At 52.4% G+C, this 19,382-nt stretch overlaps 1 protein-coding gene across 2 annotated transcripts in view; it reads right to left on the bottom strand.

Annotated features, from left to right (window-relative positions):
* Positions 1-16,367, bottom strand: part of Cacng4 (calcium voltage-gated channel auxiliary subunit gamma 4) — a 64,836-nt gene extending 48,469 nt beyond the window's left edge. For both annotated transcript variants that reach the window (XR_015738732.1, XM_048446062.3), the window contains exon 1: positions 16,121-16,367. Coding sequence is in view for 1 of the 2 variants with exons in the window: in XM_048446062.3 (XP_048302019.2) it covers positions 16,121-16,340 (220 nt within the window). In the remaining variant the exon portion in view is untranslated. The remainder of the gene's footprint in view (positions 1-16,120) is intronic.
* Positions 16,368-19,382: the final 3,015 nt, after the last annotated feature.

Below are 19,382 nucleotides of genomic sequence, written 5' to 3'. Positions count from 1 at the left end.
CACCAAGGAGGAAGAAATGAGCCCCTCTGAACGGTTAGGCCAGTGGGACCTCTCAGTCACCGGGCATCTGACCTGGACTCACGTTCGGGAATCTTTGGGCTCCTTGGACTCGAAGACAACAGAAGCCATTTTTTTTCATGCAAGAGGAGTCAGCCATCAGGAGGAATCAGAGCCCCCTTTGTATGACAAGCCAAACTGCTGAAGCGAGAAAACGTCTCGGGTGAGGGCTCAGATGCGAGCCGGGGACAGCATGCTCGCCTGGGGAACCCTTGCTGTCAATGTGCACTTGTTATCAGGGCTTTTCAGAGCGAGGTCCGGAAGCAGCGCTGAGTAGCCTCACCCCACACCCACTGCATCTTAATGATGAGCTGGTGGTATGGCCTCGGCTGGGCTGTGCAGTCCCTGGATGGGAGCCTGGGTGTCCTGAGATGTCCTGAGGGAGTCTTGAGGTGGGGGTTCCTCTTTTTTTCCTTGCCCATGGTTTGGGGTTTTGGATTAGGAGTGAGTGCAGAAGTACTGGGGTATAAACACCAAAGAATTCTCTTTCTTTTTTTCTTTTCCTTTTCTTTCTTTCTTTCCTTATTTCTTTCTTTCTTTCTTTCTTTCTTTCTTTCTTTCTTCCTTCCTTCCTTCCTTCCTTCCTTCCTTTCTTCCTTCCTTCCTTCCTTCATTTTTTCTTTCTTTCTTTCTTTCTTTCTTTCTTTCTTTCTTTCTTTCTTTCTTTTTTCGAGACAGGATTTCTCTGTAGCTTTGATGCCTGTCCTGGAACTAGCTCTTGTAGACCAGGCTGGCTTTATACTCACAGAGATCCTCCTGCCTCTGCCTCCTGATTACTGGGTTTAAAGGTATGCACCACCATTGCCTGGCTAGAATTCTGTTTCTAAGACCCATGCTCATTCTGGGCTATCACATAATATCTCCAGGTGCTGGGCATCCTGTATAACAGCGAATGAGATGCAAATGGTTCACAGCCACAATTCCAGCCCCACGCCAAGTCCACCCTTCCCTCCTGTCAGAAAATGAGCAAGGCGCGGGGGGGGGGGGGGCTGCCGCCTACCCATTTTACAGAGAAAGCAACTGAGTCTCAGAGAAGGTAGAGCGATTGGCTTAGGGTTCCCTTGCTAGGGGAAGGCAGTCTGGATTGAAAACCTGACTTAGACCAGGTCTGGCTTTGCCTCACTGCCCTGCTTGCTCTCTTCTGATGCCAATTACAGGAGTACTGTTTAGTTCAAGCCCGTTATAGGACATGCTCTTTTCACACCCCACCCTGTGAAATGTCTCTCTTGTTGTAGGTGGCTCTCCAGGATCAGAGGGGAAGTGTTTGGAGGCTTTCTGGACCCACAGTGCTTAGTGCAGAGCCAGGGACTCAGCAGGTTCTGCAAATGCTTGGGAGTTGTGTTTCCCTTCGAGGCAGTCCCAGATCCTGATGGGAGGGCATCCTGGCGGTCGCTCCTAGAAGATGTTAGCGATGTGACTTCTAGCTTTCTGTAAGCAGCAGCCATCTCTATGACCCTCCTCCCCTCAGCACCAGCTTGGGATCACTGTTGGCATCTGCAGGGTCCTCTCGTTCAGAGGTGGTTGAGGAGCTGGGGAGTTGGCTCAGTAGAGCTTGTTATACGGGGATAAGGATTGAGTTTGGATGCCCAGATCCCACCTAAGTGTCAGGCTGGCTGGGTATGGCTGTAATCCCAGCCTAGGAAGAAGGGGACCAAGGATCCCCAGAGTAAGCTGGTCTGATGAAGAGACCATGCCTCGATGAGTACGGCAGAAGAGCAGCGAGGTTGACCGCCAGGATCAAACTCTGGGCCTGCATGTACCGCCTGCTTGTACTCTCCACTCCCTCACTGGCCCCAGGCAGTCTGTGAACTCCCTAGGTAGCTGAGGATGACCTTGAGCTGATCCTGATCCCGCCCCCCAGCTCTCCCAAGTGCTGGAATTACAGATCTGTGACACTACCCTTGGTTTGCAGGGTGCTAGGGATCAAATCTAGGGCTTTGTGCACTTTACCAAATGAGCTACATCTCTGAGCCTGGAATCTGGGTTTTCCTAGCAATCTTGATGTCAAGTTTTCTAGTCGTCTCTCCCTTTCCTGCCCAAACTAGGAGTGCCAACCTTGCAGGATCCCAACAGCACCTTTGGAATTACAGCTTAATGCGTACAGCAAAAGCCTACCACCAGGTCTCCCAGCCAGTTTCAGTTTAGAGGTGTGACCGCCACCGTGAGCCCAAAGCACTGGGACTTACTTCACATCACCACGGAAAGCTGTTTTCATTCCTCCAGCAGAGCTTCCTCATCTATAGCCCCAGGCCATGGCTGTCTCAAACCCAGGAGGTAGGAGGTCTTCAGCCAGATATATAGTGAAGTTGAGCTCTCCTCTCCCCACTCAGCCCTGAAAGATGGCTCTTCTGTGAACTTCCCAGGCTCAGGGTTCCTCCTGGTCTCCTACTTCTGGATCTGTCCCCGAACTGCCACCCACCACGCCCAGCGGGTCAGGAGGGCGTCCTTCAGTCTTTGGAACACACTCTTCTTTCTGGATATCCAACAGCTGCTGATCTCCCTCAGACTTGGCTTCAACTCTTGTCATTTCATATCAGGGGCAGCCTAGGTGGCCGCCCAGCTTCATTCCATCTCTGCTCCACAGGAGGAGGGCACCCACAAAACCCACTACACTACATACTCAAACTTGGCAGGTGACACAGGGTCTAAAACTTTTTAAAAATAAATCTATCTATCTATCTATCTATCTATCTATCTATCTATCTATCGTGTGTGTGTGTGTGCGCGCGAGCGCGTGTGTGTGCGTGTGTGTGTGCATGTGTGTGTGTGTTGCTGTGCATCCCATATATCAGAGGACAACAGAGGACAACTTGCAGGAGTCGATTCTTTTGTCTTCTCACCATGTGAGGATCGGATATTTAACTCAGGCTTGGCAGCAGGTGTCTTCACCCACCGAGTCATCTCACTGGCCCATGCACCCGTGACTCTTAATGCACTGGTCCAGCTCCTTTCCCAGACATCACCTTGTGGTGTCCCCAGCCTTCCGGGGTGCACCTTCAGCACAGTATGCTCACCAATGAGACAGTGGCACCACATATGGGCAGAGCGGGGTTCCTCGGGTTCAATCCCATTTGACCTTTGTGGCTATGACATGGGGACAGCCTACCATCCATGCCCCCATTTCTCAGATGAAAAAACAGAGGCTCAGAGAAGCAAAGGAACGTGCCCAAGCAGACTGGAGCAAGACTCCAACACAGGCCTTTCCAACCGACTCCAACCTCTCCTCCTGTTAAGCATCCATGGGTTCACTTAAGACCCTGTGAAATACCAGAGCTGGACAGGGTTAGAGCTGGAGGCATCGGGGCTGAGCCTGGCTTTTTCACAAGTGGGTGCATTCTCACTGGAGGGAGGTGGAGAGCGGTGTGATCTGACTTAGCTTGGCAAGACCTTTGTGGCTGCACGCAGAGAGAGAGAGCAGAGGGCTAAGGACGCCACCAGGCATCTAGGTGAAGGTGCAGGGGCAGCCTGAGTAGAGGAGAAGAGGCTGGGAAAAGAGGTAGAAGCTGTGCTCTAGAGGGAGCCCAGAAGACTAGCAAGTATCACACACACGCACACGCACACACGCACACGCACACACAAGGCTCTACCCTGTCTCTGCAGTGGCCAGTGCCATCCTGGGCACAAGGCAGAGCCCCCGAATTTTTAATGGAGGATGGCAAGATGACGACAATCCGTGGGAGGGGGAAGGGAGACTCCTCCCGCTGGCAGACAGCTTTCCCCACACCTCATGTGTGAGGTGCTCGCAAGCCTTCCCCTGCCAAGGTGTGTTGGGGGTAGGGGGCAAGCTCGGAGCATTTCCAAGAAAAGAATTCTGAAGTCCTGGTTCCTGCTTCTGTGGGATCCTAGCCACCATCGCAGGCCTTCCCAAGTCTCTTCACGCTGCATGTTTGCACACCACTGGGGAGGGGCAGGGTTAGAGAGAGGAGAAGGAAGGGAAGCTAGAAAGAAGGGAAGCTGGAGGAGGGAAGGAAATGAGGAGGAGGAGGAGGAAGAGGAAGAGGAAGGCGGAGGGAGGAGAGAGGAGGGAGGGAGCATGGAGACTAGAATGGGTATCTGTCCAATCTGATGACTGAGCAAGTCAGGGAGTCTCAAGAGGTCAGTGGACCAACTGGAGAATGTCCAGTACACACCTCTGCTGACCCTCTGCAATGGTCTCCACATCCAGGGACCCAACCATTCCTTATCTGTCCCCATTCCTGACACTGGGAATCACAGCTATAGCTTTGAGGTCTGAGCAGAGTTTGGGTCCAGGCAGGAGGAAGGAAGGATGCACTGGACCATCCTTAACTCTACCCCAGCAGGAGGAAGGATGCACTGGACCATCCTTAGCTTTATCCCAGAGGGAGGAAGGATGCATTGAACCATCCTTAGCTTTATTTACCCCAGCAGGAGGAAGGATGCACTGGACCATACTTAGCTTTATTTATCCCAGCAGGAGGAAGGATGCACTGGACCATCCTTAGCTTTATCCCAGAGGGAGGAAGGATGCACTGGACCATCCTTAGCTTTATCCCAACATGAGGAAGGAAGCACTGGACCATCCTTAGCTTTATCCCAGAGGGAGGAAGGATGCACTAGGCCATCCTTAGCTTTATCCCAGGAGGAGGAAGGAAGCACTGGACCATCCTTAGCTTTATCCCAGGAGGAGGAAGGAAGCACTGGACCATCTTTAGCTTTATCCCAGCAGGAGGAAGAAAGCATTGGTCCATCCTTAGCTTTATTTACCCCAGCAGAAGGAAGGAAGCACTGGACCATCTTAGTTTTATCCCAGCAGGAGGAAGGATGCATTGGACCATCCTTAGCTTTATCCCAGGAGGAGGAAGGATGCATTGGACCATCCTTAGCTTTATCCCAGCAGGAGGAAGGATGCATTGAACCATCCTTAGCTTTATTTACCCCAGCAGAAGGAAGGAAGCACTGGACCATCCTTAGCTTTATCCCAGAAAGAGGATGAATGCATTGGACCATGCTAAGCTTTACCCCAGATGTTGCCCTTTTTGTTGCTGGATATCAGTGACCACTCAGCTTCTACCTCATCTATCAATTTTGGGGCTCTGGACAGCCAGGTGGAGCTCTGTCTCCCAGAGTGATGAGCAAACATCGCTAGCATCGATGAGCCTCCTCCATCCCCAGACCCTGGAGGCCTGGAAGCTGCCCAAGTTATCTGCTCAGGTCAGCGGCAACATCTGGGAGAGCTCTTTCTATTACGACAACTTCCAAACCACAGGAATGACGGAAATGGGAAAAAAGGTGATGACATGCTCCAAATGTCGACAAGGTGCCAGGCGCAGGGAAGGGCTCTTTGCATGTTTTGTAGAATGACATTAAAACAACCCTAGGAGCTGATCTCAGAATACCTTGTTTTATGCAGGAAGAGCTGGTGTTCAGAGAGACTAGGTCATTTGTCTGGAGACACACAGCTGAGAAGTGGTAAAGCTTAGATTTGAACCCAGATCTCTGTGACTTCCGTGCTATTGCTGCTTCTCTATGGACAGATGCGGGGAGAAAGAGTTAACTGTGATGAGCATTCAGATCTTCCTTCTGTCCCTGGCAGCCAGGAAGTAAAAGGCTGGGGGCAGGAAAGGCAGGCAGACTAGCCGTTTTTACTCATTCATTTCTCTCCTAGGCTTGATTTGGAACTCTGCTGGGTTAAGAAACTTCTTAGACCCTGATGGGAAATCTTTGCCAACCAATTATTTTTAAGAGGCAGGAACAAGATAGGGTGTGGCTTTCGGGGACCCAGAGAAAAAAGAGCCCAGCCCAGGTGCTCTCTCTGTGTGTGGTTCCCTCAGAGCACAGCTGAGCTTGGGCTTCTCATTCTTGTTTCATGAGTTTTCCCCTTATAATATATAAAAATATAATTGTTTTATCTTTTAGCTAGCCTACTGATTTCCCAAATTGAGCTAACTTACATATTCACACTAATAATAATAGTGAGTAATAGAGTGAATACTTGTTAGCTATTATTTCTGGATAATTTACATTGGTATAGTTTTTTGTATATTGATACAAGTTAAAATTATATTTGTTATTTCTGTTCACAATATTTGTACACCTGGGCACAGTTATTCTGTCAGATTGTATACATGCATGTTTCTACCTCTGTTTAGGACATTTTGTATATTGATACAACTTTTAGGATATATTTTAGCATTGTATTATATATTATTCTTACCTCTGATCAAGATACTTATACATTGTTTACATTTTGAGGTCATTGTCCTCATTTGCTGCACATTTGTTTACAAATTATTTAATATTCTGACATGAAGTCTTAGTCCTTAAGTTATATAGGTATTAAATATTATAGGTCAATAGTTGTTCACGTTTGTTATACATATAGTCAGATTAATTAGGCTATTTAGATACATAGAGATTGTATTCTGTCTAGATAGGTAATCTTCAACCACTTCAAGGATCTGTAGAACATGGCATTTAAATAACTTAGGGTTCTGTTGACATGAGACATAATTGCTCCTGACAATACCAATCTATTCCTGAGAAAATGTTGAACACCAAAGACACTCCACTCAGAGTTTATTTTCTTTTTGGCACAATTGGCCTTGGGCAAGGAACTGCCCATGCCTCAACCACTGATAAAGTACATGGTATCCACACTGGACAAGCAGGACACAAGGAAAAGGACTGCCAAACCTTGCCAAGACAGGGTAAGACGGTTCTAAAAAATTTCCTGCCTCTGAAAATGGTCTGTCAGTTATGCTAGGCCTTAGCCAAAGTTGGCTTCTTCAACATTGCAATTGAGACTTTGAGTGATTGTTCAGATAGCCAATTGTCTCCATCTTATACTGCTCACTTTGGAAACTGCTTGGTTGTACTTCCTGCCTGCTCAAGAAATATCATCTCCCTTCTCAGGCCGTTGATGGGGTTGAAAATTAGACAGTTGTAGTTAACTTCCTCTTATGATTTAGCCAAGCCTATTTCTGATGCAAGACTTAGACTCTTTGGAATGGAATGTCTATTAAAGCATTTATTATACATAATAAATTAATATTGTTTATATATTGCTTAATATTGTTTATATTGGTTGTAATTTTATACTTGTTATCTGTTCCTATTGTACATAGTTTTGTATTGGGTTTGGATCGTTCTTATTTAGACAAAAGGGGGAGGTGATGGGGAATCTTTGCCAACCAATTATCTTTAAGATGTGGGATCAAGATAGGGTGTGGCTTTCTGGGACCTGGATTAAAATGGCAGCACACAGCCCAGATGCGCTCTCTCTGTGTGGTTCCCTCTCAGCACAGCTGAGACTTGGACTTTCTGTTCCTGTTTCATGAGTTTTCCTCTTATAATAAATACAGATAAAATTGTTTTATCTTTTAGCTAGCCTGGTTATTTCCCGAATCAAGGCCCTTTGGTTATTTCGCAGAGATGAGGAGGCAATGGAAAGGGTAGCAGGGATAAATGACGGGCAGCAGATGGTGGTGGCATAATCCCAGCACCTGGGAGGCTGGGCTATGCAGTGAGACCATCTGATGGAACCAAAACAGGCTGGGGATTGTAGCTCAGAGTTAGAGTGCTTGCCTAGTATGTGTGGGGTCCTGAGTTCAAACCTCTGCATTGCCAAAAGGAAAACAAAACCAAGATGCATCTGATGGTGCACATCTGTCATCCTGGCACTTGGGAGGCAGAGGCAGGAGGATTAGGAGTGCAAAGTCAGCCTTGGCTACAAAGTGAGTTCAGCCTGAGCTACATGAGATCTTGTTTCAAATATCCCAAAATAAAACCCCCAAACAATAAACAAATGAAATCTTGGGTTACCACAGGGCTTTAGTCTGCAGGTACCTTTCCATCTGTGTGCCTTGCTGAGAGGATTTTGGGGGTTGGAGGTGTTGTGGCTGCAGTTCAGGTGCCAACCCATACACCTAAGAGGCCACCAGTGTCTGGGGGCAACCCAGGTGAATGTCTGAAAATCCCAAGGAGGGGCTGACTGGTGGAGTCCCTGCGCCCATCTTGGTTCCAGGTACTTAGCAACACTGGCTATGGCTGAGAGTCCACTCTGCTGTCTGGAAGCCAGAAGGGAGAGAGAGAGAGAGAGAGAGAGAGAGAGAGAGAGAGAGAGAGAGAGAGAGAGAGAGAGAGAGAGAGAATATCTGGGGTCTGGGAGGGACAGCGCTGTCTATGAATCACATAGACACTTGCGCTGCACTGGGAGGGTCTGCTGTGTATGCTGGTGGCTGTCACCTAAGTCCCTCACCTGCCTAGTTAGACTCACAGGGCTTATCCCTGGGGCCTCATGCAGGGAAGGGCCTGGGACAGATCTACCAAGCAGCCTCTTACAAACCATCTATCTGGAAATCACTACTCTGAAAGTGTATGCTAGTTGCTCTCCCATTCAATACCCTACTATACCATTTCAGCGAGACCTGGTTTCAAAACATAAACAAATAAACAAACAAAAATATGGCTATGATAAAGACATAACTCTGTGGTAAATAATTGCTAGCAAGTGGGGGGTACCCTAAGAAAAAACCAATTAAGGGTGGGGGTTTGGGGGCTCTCCTCCTGGGAGAATGGAACCAATGTGTTCCTTTTGGAAGGTCTCCCAAGAGTGAATCCTGCACACCTACCAAGGATGAGGCTGTGGTGGAGGGCAGGGGCCACCATGACAGAAACGACACACTGCGACATGGAGCCCTGCAGCGGTGCACGTCTCAGTGGGTCTGCATTTATGGCTGTTACCCTGATGCTTATTCTACGGTGGCTGCTTATTGCCCCAGGGTAAGCTGTGCTGGGGACAGACCCTAACGGGGTGACCTCTGCACTCACTGGAGCTCGGCTGTTAGTGACCCTCATCGCTGCCTTGTGACCTTGGCCGAGCCACTCTGCTTTGCTGGTCCTGAGTTTCCTTCGCCTGCGGTGTGCGAGGACCGAGCTTCATCAGCAGTTCGCAGGCCGGCTGAGGCCTCGTGCTAGGGTGGCACAGGCAGGTGAGCCTTGCTATTAATAAAGGAAGGAGTTTGGGCACTTAAAGCAGATGCCAGGTCACCCCATTAATAGACCTGCCCCACCCCTTGCTTGAGTTCCCTGTGTGTCTCTGAAGGTTAGAGAACGGAGCAGAGCTTCTGTCTGGAATCAGGCCTGCCTGCCTTCACCCCAGACTACAGGATGCTTCCGCTACACCAATGGGCCAGTGGGACATGGTGGCATCTGAAGGCACATGAGTGGTCGCAACAGGAGGAGCTGTGCTCCTGGCTTCTAGCGGCTCAAGGCTGGGACACAGTCAAAGACCCTACAGCGCAGGGCAGTGACAGAATGCCAAGGTTCAGAAACCCTACCTACTAGTGAGACGCCGGTGGCAACAAACCTTGGGCCTGGTTAGTTATCACAGGCTCCCGTGAGGCTCCATGGAACCTTTCAGCACTACTGCCTATTATGAACATGGAGGTTCGTGACGTCCAAAACCCGAGTGAGCCCTGGATCTGATTTCCTTCATCTTCTTCCTTCTCCAGTCGTCCTCCTTTTGAGCAATGGTACCATCACCCAGCCGGCTGTGCAGCGTCAGTTCCGGCCAGCAGCCTCGGCTTCTCTCATTCTCTCCTCCCCACCCATCCATCCTCTCCTTCGTACCTCCTATCTCTGCAGCCGCCATTTGGCCCCAGGACTCTAGGACTCTGGTGTGGCCACCCACCACAGGGTCCAGCTGGAATCCCCCCTCCTCCACATAAAGCTAGAGGATCTAAAAACATAAATTGTCTCAGCCAAGTATGTTTGTGGTGGTGCATACCTGTAATCCCAGCACCTGAGAGGCGGGAGCAGGAGGCTCAGGGTTCGAGGTCAACCTTGACGACTTACAGAATTCTGGGCCTGGCCTGAGCTACATGGAATCTTGTCTCAGAAAAAAATAACTTAAAAAAACCATCAGATACTTAAACCCAGTCTGACTAGCAGCAGAAATCCCGGGCAAAAGGAGGAGGGACTCCCTAATCCTGGTCTTGAGCCTCCCTGGGCCACCCTCTCTGGACTGCCCTCGGCCCACCTTGCTGATCCGCCTTCATTCACATCAGGTTTGGTTCAGCTGTGACTAGGACTGGGTTGCAGTCTCCCCGAGGACACTCCTTTCCTGACTCTGTCAGAGAACAGATTAGCACAGAGCTGTCAGATGTTCCGTCAGAATGTGTATCCTGCTTGTATCAAGGATCCAGGGCCTCCTAGGTCTGAGGACGCCGGGTGTTTAATGAGCTTGTGCCAAAAGAAAGAATGAATGAATGAACAAATGAATTAGTGAAATGTTGACAGGCAGGCAGCTTATATCACAGACAGGTGACTTAGTACAGCACAGCTGAGGTATTCAGAAGGAGCATAAAGTGCCTGTCTCCAGCAGAAGTGCTCAGAGCTTCACCCAACCTGCAAGCTAAGTCTGATTCTGGGAGGTGAGAAGGTTCCAGACCAGCTAAATTGCATGTGTCAGATGAGGAGACAGAGGCCAAGCAGTCTGTCCTGTCCACACCAAGTGACTCCAGCTTGGCTGTGTTGTTCTCTGCCTTCCACATTTCTGAGACCCTGGGTCCTAGGATCAGAGGTCCCTTTCCCACTCTGTCTTTCTGTGACCGCTTGCTTCCTGGGGTTCCTCAGAATCTGAGCTACCCAGGAGACTGACATAAGAGATGGATTGTAAACCTGTGGGATGAACTGCTGAGCCTACCTGAAAAGGACACACAGCTTCTCCAGAGCCAGCTCTGTAGTGGGACCCTGAGAGCAGCCCTCAGACCGGGGTCCACCAAACTGTCTGTCTTTTTCTTACTAAGTCAGCTGACTCCAATGAAAAGGAGATGGTATTTCTTTCAAGAAGAGAGACAGGAGGGGGCTTGGGCTGCAGCTCAGTTGCACGAGTGTTTGCCCAGCATGCAGAAAGTCCTGGGTTTGATCCCCAGCACCAGTATAAACTGGGCGTGGTGATGCACGCTCATCTGCAGTCCTGGCATCAGGAAGCAGAGGCAAGAAGTTCAAAGTCATCTCAGTGTGCTGAGTTCAAGGCCAGCCTGAGCTACGTGAGACCCTAGTGTGAGACAGAGAGGTGAGACGAGGACAGAGAGAAACACAAAAGACTGAGACCATCTGGCATTACAAGCAAGTAGATATGAGAGAGGGGACCCCCGAATGACTGGGGAGTGAGTGCCAGCTGCTGAGTGGGGGCAGGAAAGAAAAGCACTGTTGACATGGACTTGCTGCTGAATGCCCCCAAATTCCTATAGTGGTCCCCTAATCTTCAATGTGAACAGCAGGACATGCAGATGGGGCTGGGGGCATATTTAGATGAGACCATAGCGGGGGATGCTCTTAGAAGGGATTGCACAGACAGCTTCCTCCTTCTGTTATGTGAACACGCTAGGGCAAGCAGCCATCAACAGGCCCGGGAGAGCATTCCACCGGAAGCCCAGGAGCCAGCTTCTCTACCTAGGTCTTCCTGGGCTCCAGAACCACGGGAAGGAAATGCCTATGGTTTAAATGGCCCGGCCTCTGATATTTTCAGCCATTCTCTTAGGTCAGCAGATATGGTAAAACAGCCCCTCAACTGCCCCTTCCCAAGCCTGAGTGGTTGACATACAAGAGCCTATAACTGCTGGAAAATGGATGGCCTACATGGAAGCCGGTGTGGGCTGGGAAAGGCAGCCCTGACACAGCGACTCCACCCACCCTGAACCTCAACTTCTCCGCCTCGAAAAGTCAGGAGAATTAATATTTACCTGAAAGTGTTGTTGGCAATTACACGCACCTATGAAAGTCGCCAGTAAGTAATGACTGCTATTAACACCAAGGGGCCAGCGGACCAGAAGGTGGCACCTCAAAGTGGTAGCAACGGAGAGCCTGCTGCGGCCACTACCACCCACCACAGCCAGACTGGATGCGCTCTCTGTGGTTAGCGCAAGTTAAAGAAAAACAAACACAAAAGGCGATGTGTCCCAGCGCAGTGCGGGGCCTCGCAGCTGCCGTGGCAAAGCTACCGTTTGGGCGCAGGCTCTAAGTGGCCTGGTTCATCTCAGAGTGTGGTATGAAGACCCACTTCCCAGCTCACCTACCATGAAAAAACTCAAGATGCATGAAGAGTATGCACCCCTCCCACCTGTGGACAGGTGGACAGGGCTTAGGAGCCCCTGAAGCAGGTGCCCTAGCTAGCCCCTCCCTTCTCACACACAAGGAACAGTGCTAAGAATTACATTTTTAAAATCTGTGTGCCATTATGGGAATAAAGCCTGGGGACACTAGTATGAAAGATTCTGGCCAGTTGCTGGAGGTGGATGTGACCAGGGAAAAGGAATTGCCTGTCCTAAGGTTCTAGAACCTTCTCGACACTCTCTCCTTCTAGTGCCCGGCACTGAGCTTGCACAAAGGAGGCATAAGAGCCACACCCCCAGTGTCAAAATTGTCTTGTTAAGCTTCTGACAGAGTCGTGAGTGTGCTGGAGGCGGCTTCATCTACGGGTGATGTGGTGGAGGGGGGATCACGGAGGGAAGTGTGCTGTTCAGGTTCCACTTGGCTCTGATGCTGACACTGAGTCTCTCAGGGGTCTGGGCCTCAGCAGCCTGAGTGTGCTTTGGGGTGCATGATAGGTGTGGAGCCTTGGTAGATGGCTCTAGGCTCATGCTTCTGGACCCAGCGTCTTCTCCCTCCACATCCAAAGAGTACTCTGAGCAGGAAGTAATCTCCACCTTCCACATCCCAACACGACAAGGGATTCAACAAGGATTTGTTGCTGATGCCTGGGACAGAACTGACTTTGTTTCCCCTTCCCTCTGTCCCTGGCCTCAGCCAGAGATAGACAGAGAGATGCATAGTGGGGTGAGAGCAGGGTGGGGGGTAGAAGAGTGTCTGGTGGGATAAGCTAGCCCAGAACACAATGGAAGGAGAGAGAGAGAGAGAGAGAGAGAGAGAGAGAGAGAGAGAGAGAGAGAGAGGAGTGTGTTATGCAATTTATGCACTGGTTGTACATTCGCGCTTCCAAAGGCCTTCCTGCCAGCCACCCAACCTTAGAGCTGGGCTCCACTGAGTAGCCAAATACTTGGTTCTATTTTTAATGGCAACCAAAAGCTGCTGGGAGAAAGGGCAAGGTAACAGGGCGGGAAGAGCTTCATAGTGATAGAGGCTCAAATCTGGCTTCACTGCCTCCTGCCTAGGTGCCTCTGGGCAAGTCCCAGAACGGTTCTTTCTTGCTGGCACGTGTGGGTGAAGGCAGTACTTCCCAAAGCTGTGTGAGCCTGCTGGGGAGTACTGTGCCCCGTGTCTTCTGACATTTGTCCGTGGGAAGTCAGGTGGGTGGAGGAGATGCTATTTGGTGGGTGTGGGGGGGAGGATGGGGCAAGGTCAGCTCTGTTGAAGCTGGACATGGCGGTTGTCCCTCTCAGAGGCCTCTGTGGCCTCAGCATAGAGGGTGGAGCTCTCCAGGTCTAACATGCATAGGAAACACACAGGAAATGGAATGGCTGTTAGTGAGTTAGTCGCCAGCAAACCCACCACCTTCCCGGAGCTGCACTCAGCTATGGGTATTCACTGCCGGCTGCAGTAGTCCATTTCTGTCCAAAGGTTTCATCTCTTCATCTCCTCCAACTCTTAATTTAGATGTCGTGTGTGTGTGTGTGTGTGTGTGTGTGTGTTGCAGATGTCATGCTTGTAGGGGGGGATTGTTGCTAGAAAACAGGAAGAAATAGTGTATTTTACCCACACGAACTAACACAGAAGTAGCAACCCCCGAAATACCTCTCGGTGTCCCTAGGGAGTGGCCCGAGGTGAGCCGCACTGTCTTGGTCTCAGGCCCTGGCCACGTGCTGGCTGCCATCATAAGAGGCATCAATAGCTCTGGGAGCTGTCAGCTTCCATGCTGTGTTCTTATGAGATAAGCTGGCAGTTCCCGCCCAGTTATGGATTTGAGCATTGGACAAGGAATCCTGAACTAACTCTTGACGGCACTGGGTCTCGGGAGGCTGTTCTGGCCCTGGGGGGTAGACACAGCCTGCCTGTCCCTCAGAAACCCCTGAGCTTTGGGGAATAACAGAGGCAGCCCAGTTCTTTCCATGAAGTCCCCCAGATGGCTCTCTCTGCCAGGCGAGCCAGCTGCCCTGATCAGCTCCGGGCTCTCTTGATGAACAGTGAGTTCAAACGGCTCGAGGCAGCTGGCAAGACGCTAAGTGCAGCATCAATCCTAATTAGGATGAGGAATTAATACAGAAGGCACTGGAGGCACCGTGCAGGCCAGGCTTGACAACGTTCAAGTTTCCCTTGGGAAAGGGAAAGGTCCCAGCTCCATAGGTTTCTCCGGGGTGGGGGCGACAGTGGCCTGACTCCCTATGCCAACTTGGCATGCAGGGGAGGGAGCCTGGGAGGCAGAACACAGCCCGCAGCCCTTGCTCTCTTTCTAACTCCGGTGCTGTGGCAGGTAGTGACGTGAGTACATTCTCCAGAAGAGGAGTAGGTGTTCATGATCTGAGCATCTGCATACCCAAAATGATGGTTTTCAGAAGAAAAGAGGGGGGTGTCATCGCGAGCCCACTGGCTCCTCTGTGAGGCAGGCATGTTTTGCCCCTTAACTATTAATCTCACACTTCTATCATTGACAGACTGCTCAGAGCCCTGGCATGAAGCTCCAAAGTGCAGAAGCAGCCCTGATCTGGAGTCAGTGTTGGGGGACAAAGGTGGATAGGAGTCCCGGGTCTGGCGGGGACAGTGGGGGCGTCACGGAGCAGACACGACCTCACAAAGCCTCCTTTCAGATGGCTCCAACTGCAGCCAGGAAGGGCCCTTTTTCTAAGAGCGGGTCCCCAACCTCTCCTCACATCCCACCACACTTAGCGGAAGGGGTCGTAGCTGCAGTCAGAGGATGGAAGAATTTCCTCAACCACCCAGGGGCGGAGTGAACACAAGACAAAAGGTGACGGGAAAGAAAGAGGAAACACTATCCAAGGATTTTTTTTTAAAAAAAATTAAAGCAATGATTGCCAACTCCCGTTCCGTACCCAGTCTCAGAGCCAAGACCAAGCAGTGGCTCAGACAACAACCTGACAGAACCAGACCGCCCCTCTGTAGACACCTGTTAGTTCGAGTTTCACAGTTGGGTATGAGGGCGCCAGGAGGGCTAAGAAGTCGAGTGCATTTCGGGCGTCGGAGGCATCTGGTCCGCGCTCCTGGAAGCTGTTCTCACAGTCCAGGGAACCTGATCGCGACCTCTAGATGCATTTCAACCTCAGCACACCTCTCAGACCTCTTAATGCTAGGGGGTCGCAGAGCCCTGCCCTGCCCTGACAGCGCGACCACGCCCCTCCCAGCCCACTACCGGTCCGCGGACAGCCCCACTCCCCAGTGTGGTTCCTATAGGTCTCTTGCAGCCTTCCTGCTGAGGGGCTGTGATCCAGGGCTCGCTGCTTCAGTTATAGGAGGCACGGTGTGGTTCCCCCCTTGTCCCCCATCGCGCATGGAGGAGTGAGTCTGTGGCCTCTTGGAATATGAGAAGGGCGTCCGGCTGGAGCTACCTGGCTCCTCAAGACCCACTCGGGGGCCCAACCTGTACCCCACCCTCACTCCCTCAGTTGGGGGCTTGGAGTGAGCACCTAGATGCCCCAGTGCTCCCCGCCCCCGACCGGCCCCGCCCCAGGATGGCCAGTTCCCATAGCAATCGCACAGACACCGGTTGCCAAGCAACCCCTCCCCCTCCTCCCGCGTCCGCTCCCCCACAACCCTAGACTCCTCCCGCCCCCACGCCAGCCTCCACCTCCCCCAGGGGCGCCGGCGAGGCCCCTGGGGATCGCTCCGCTCTCGGGTTGCGCGCGTGTGCGTGAGTTTCTGTGTGTTTCATTGTGTCTGTGCGCGAGGGGGTGTGCGCGTGCGATCGGAGAGTTTGTCCGATCAGTGTGTTGGGGAAGGTCCCCAGCCTGGAGGGACCCGAGGCCGCTGCACCCATGTCCGCTCGGGGACCCACCCTCCCGGCTTCAGGTTCTTTGTGTCTCGCGTGGAGCCAGCGCCGCGCCCACCCCTCCCCCGGCCCGCTCCCTGGAGCAGTGTGTGCGTGTGCATGTGTGCGTGTATGTGCGTGCGCTGGGGGCAGGGGTCGTACCTTCGATGCAACACACCCGCCACAGTCCCGAGTGGGTGAGGTCGCCGCGGGCGCGGCGGGGCGGGGGTCCGTCGTCCATAGTAAGGTTGGTGCCGTTGCAGATGTGCGCGCTGGAGTACAGCCAGTAGTCGGTGCCGATGGCGATGGCCATGAGCGAGAAGGCAGCGAAGGCTCCGGCCGTGGTCAGCAGCATCTGCAGCCCGCGGTCGCATCGCACCATGGTGGGCGCCTCATAGTCCGCCGCCCGCCGGCCCGGCCCGCCGCGCCCGCCCGCCCTCCTCCCTCGGCGCGCAGCTCCGGGGGCGCCAGGGGCTGGGGGGCCGAGGGCCGGGGGGCGGCGCCGCGCTGCGCGCTCCGACCCCGCGCCCCGGGCGTGCCTGCGCTCGGGTTGCGCGGGGCTCAAACTCCGAGGCGCGGCGGCGAGTGAGGGCTGCGCGGGCTACGCGGGCCGCCGGGCGGGCTGGCGGCGGCGGCGGAGGCGGCCGGGGGCTCCTCCCTCTCGGCCCGCCCTCCCCTCCGCGCTCGGCCCGCGCCCTCCGCGCCTCCACCCGCCGCCCGCCCGCCGCGCTCTCTCGGCGCCGCCCCTCCGCCTCGGGCCCCGCGCTCGCACTACCCCGGCCGGGATTTCTCCTCCTCCCTCACCCCCTCCCCGCGCTCACGCGCGCTCACTTTCTCTCTCAAGCTTCATTCACATTATTAGAGCGAAGGAAGCAGAGGGAAAGGTTGGTTCCCTGGAAGGACCCTGGGGAAGCCGCGTCTCCGGTCACCCCTCTTCCCAACCTCGGGGATTCTGCAATCTGTGGAATTGGGGAGTGTGTTCCCTTTCCTCCTTCCCCACAGCCATGTGTCTGTACCTGTCTGTGGAGGACTAGGCACGGATGTAGAGTGAGACTCATGTCAGGGTTCCAAAACCCCAGATATGGGTCACAGATCGGAGGTGTTCTTTACGGGTAAGCCAGACGCAAACCACCGCCATCCCCACCCAGGCAGCCTAGGGGTTCTGGCAGGCGCTGGGAAGCTCTGGACTTCCGAGGGGCACTGAGGATGTGACTCACCACTGTCCCTTCTGATGGTCCATTGCTGGTAGAGGCAGGGACACCGCAACTGTATTAAAGCGGAGCAGCCTAATATTGCAGCTTCCAGCTGTTTTCCTCTGCTCTCCAGCTCCTTCTCCGAACCTTTACTTTTTCTTTGCTTGGCTCCGCTTCAGCTTAACCGGCATTGCCTCACCTCCCCTTAACCGTGCCAGACTCTGCCTCAGGCCCGTGGCCACTTCACTTAATTGCTTTTGGAGCTGGCAAGGATACTCTCCTCTTTCCACCGAGCCCCTCCGGGCTCCTTCGTCAACACCCGGTTCCCCTCCTCCCCCACAGGAGGCCTGAAACCCACATTGGGCGGCCAGGTGTTTCCTCGCTTCACACCGGTGCTCCTGTTGCATCCTTGAGGGATGTCCTGTGGGTTGCTCTCCTGAACCCCTGGAGATTGAAAGAGGTATCTGGAAAGCTGCTGTCCTTGCAGTTTTCCTCCATGTGGCACCTTCCCAGAACTCCTCAGAGAATATTAATGACCCCAGGCTGGAAGCACTGTTCTTTCTCCTCTGAGAGTGTGAGCGCCCCCCTTGTCTAACATGTCTGGTAAATAGTGTGCAATGTGCAAATGTTTGCCCCAGGAAAGTTATCTTTTGTTGGGGGATGGAAATACAAATAAACAAATAGAAAAAAAAACCCTAAATAATAAAACCCAAGGACCAGCCTGGCTCCCCTCAGCGGCATTGCTGGCCCTTTCTTCTGCCTTTAAGGGTGTCTATTCTGCCTTCCAAAGTTTCAAAGGACAAGGGCCACTGCTTTTTCTTCCCTTAAAAAAAAAATTTACTGTCACCTAGTCTGGTATTCTGTTCACAGCAGGAGCCTGATATACTGATATGGCTGAATGGACCAGAAGGTACGCGATGGTGTCTCTTGGCTCAGAGCAAGGTTGTCTCCAGTGTCCTCCACGATGAACTCAGAGGGTTCTGGGCTCTGAGAGAGGTGATTTTTGATCTTCTCTTTGGGAGTAAATCTTTGTTTCAGAGCAAACCCTGAACAGAAGCCCAGCGTCAATCAACCTGACCTCCTGGCCTTACGGTAGACTACGACTCCCTGAGCAAATGAAGTCTGGACAGTTCCCATGCCCCCACACCACTCCGTGCAGCTGCAGACACGTCTGTGGTGCTAGAGCTCCATGAAACAAGGTGTTAGCTAGCTGCTGGGTTCCCTGGAGGCATCCTCTGGCCCATTCTGCTCAAGGTCCTTTCTCCAGGACCTTGGAAGAAACCCATGCAGTGGCCTAATCGATCTTAGGGGTGGATGGGGAGGATTAGATTTCCCCATATCTCTTCTTAGGTAGCTATGAGAATGATGACCCCTCCAAGTAAGCAACCCTGAAATCCCACAGGAGATGGGACAGAAGTCTTTTGTCCCAGGATGCATCTTGAACCAGCTTTTGCACTACACCCTCAGAGGAGCATGGGGAGTGTGGGAGAATTTGAGAATGGGACCTGGGCCTAGGGTCATTACCATCTTGAGTATTGAGCACACTGATCTGGACAAGCCATGCCCACTTGGGGGACAGCTGCTTCTTCAGTCTGTCTTTCAGAGTTGCTTTGGGGGTCTCAGAAATAGCCTTGGACACCCTTGCACACCGGGCAGCCATTTGTGGAATGAGCGCCCAACGCCACTTCTGCCGTTCTTGGAGACAGGGATGGGGCGTGCTATGGGAACATAGAGGCCACTCTTTGTGTTCTTACTATCACCCCCCCCCACACACACACACACTCCCTAGAACACCTGGACAGCAAAGACAAAGGGAAATGGAGGAGTTTGCTTAAGCTCTCACATTAGAAGGCAATGGGTTGGGACCTGGCTCACTCCGGTCCGGGAATTCAAGGCCAGAATTCTTAAGCATCATCCACCAGTTTGCCTGCCATTGTCAAGTACTACTTGACTGCGTTGTTATTTCCTGTTATGTTGGGAGGACCCTGATGGGGGTTTGATGTCTTGTTGGTCTGTCGGTGGACACCCAACCTGCAGCCACACTTGGCCTTGAGCTTTTGTGGGTATAGACCGTGGAGTCAAATAAGGACTTGACCGCCAGCAAAGAAGCAGGAGCAAACTCAAGGCTGTCTGAGGCCATTCATCATGCCTGGGTGAGCACAATTGAAATCTGGAAATTTCTGCTCAGCTAGATTTGAGACTTCTAAATGGCAGAGTTTGGCTGCCTGGGG

This window comes from Myodes glareolus, chromosome 9 (genome assembly GCF_982192425.1).
Source record: "Myodes glareolus chromosome 9, mMyoGla1.1, whole genome shotgun sequence".
NCBI lineage: Eukaryota > Metazoa > Chordata > Mammalia > Rodentia > Cricetidae > Myodes > Myodes glareolus.
The sequence above is the reverse complement of the archived record's forward strand: the minus strand, read 5'-3'. Positions and strand labels throughout refer to the sequence as shown.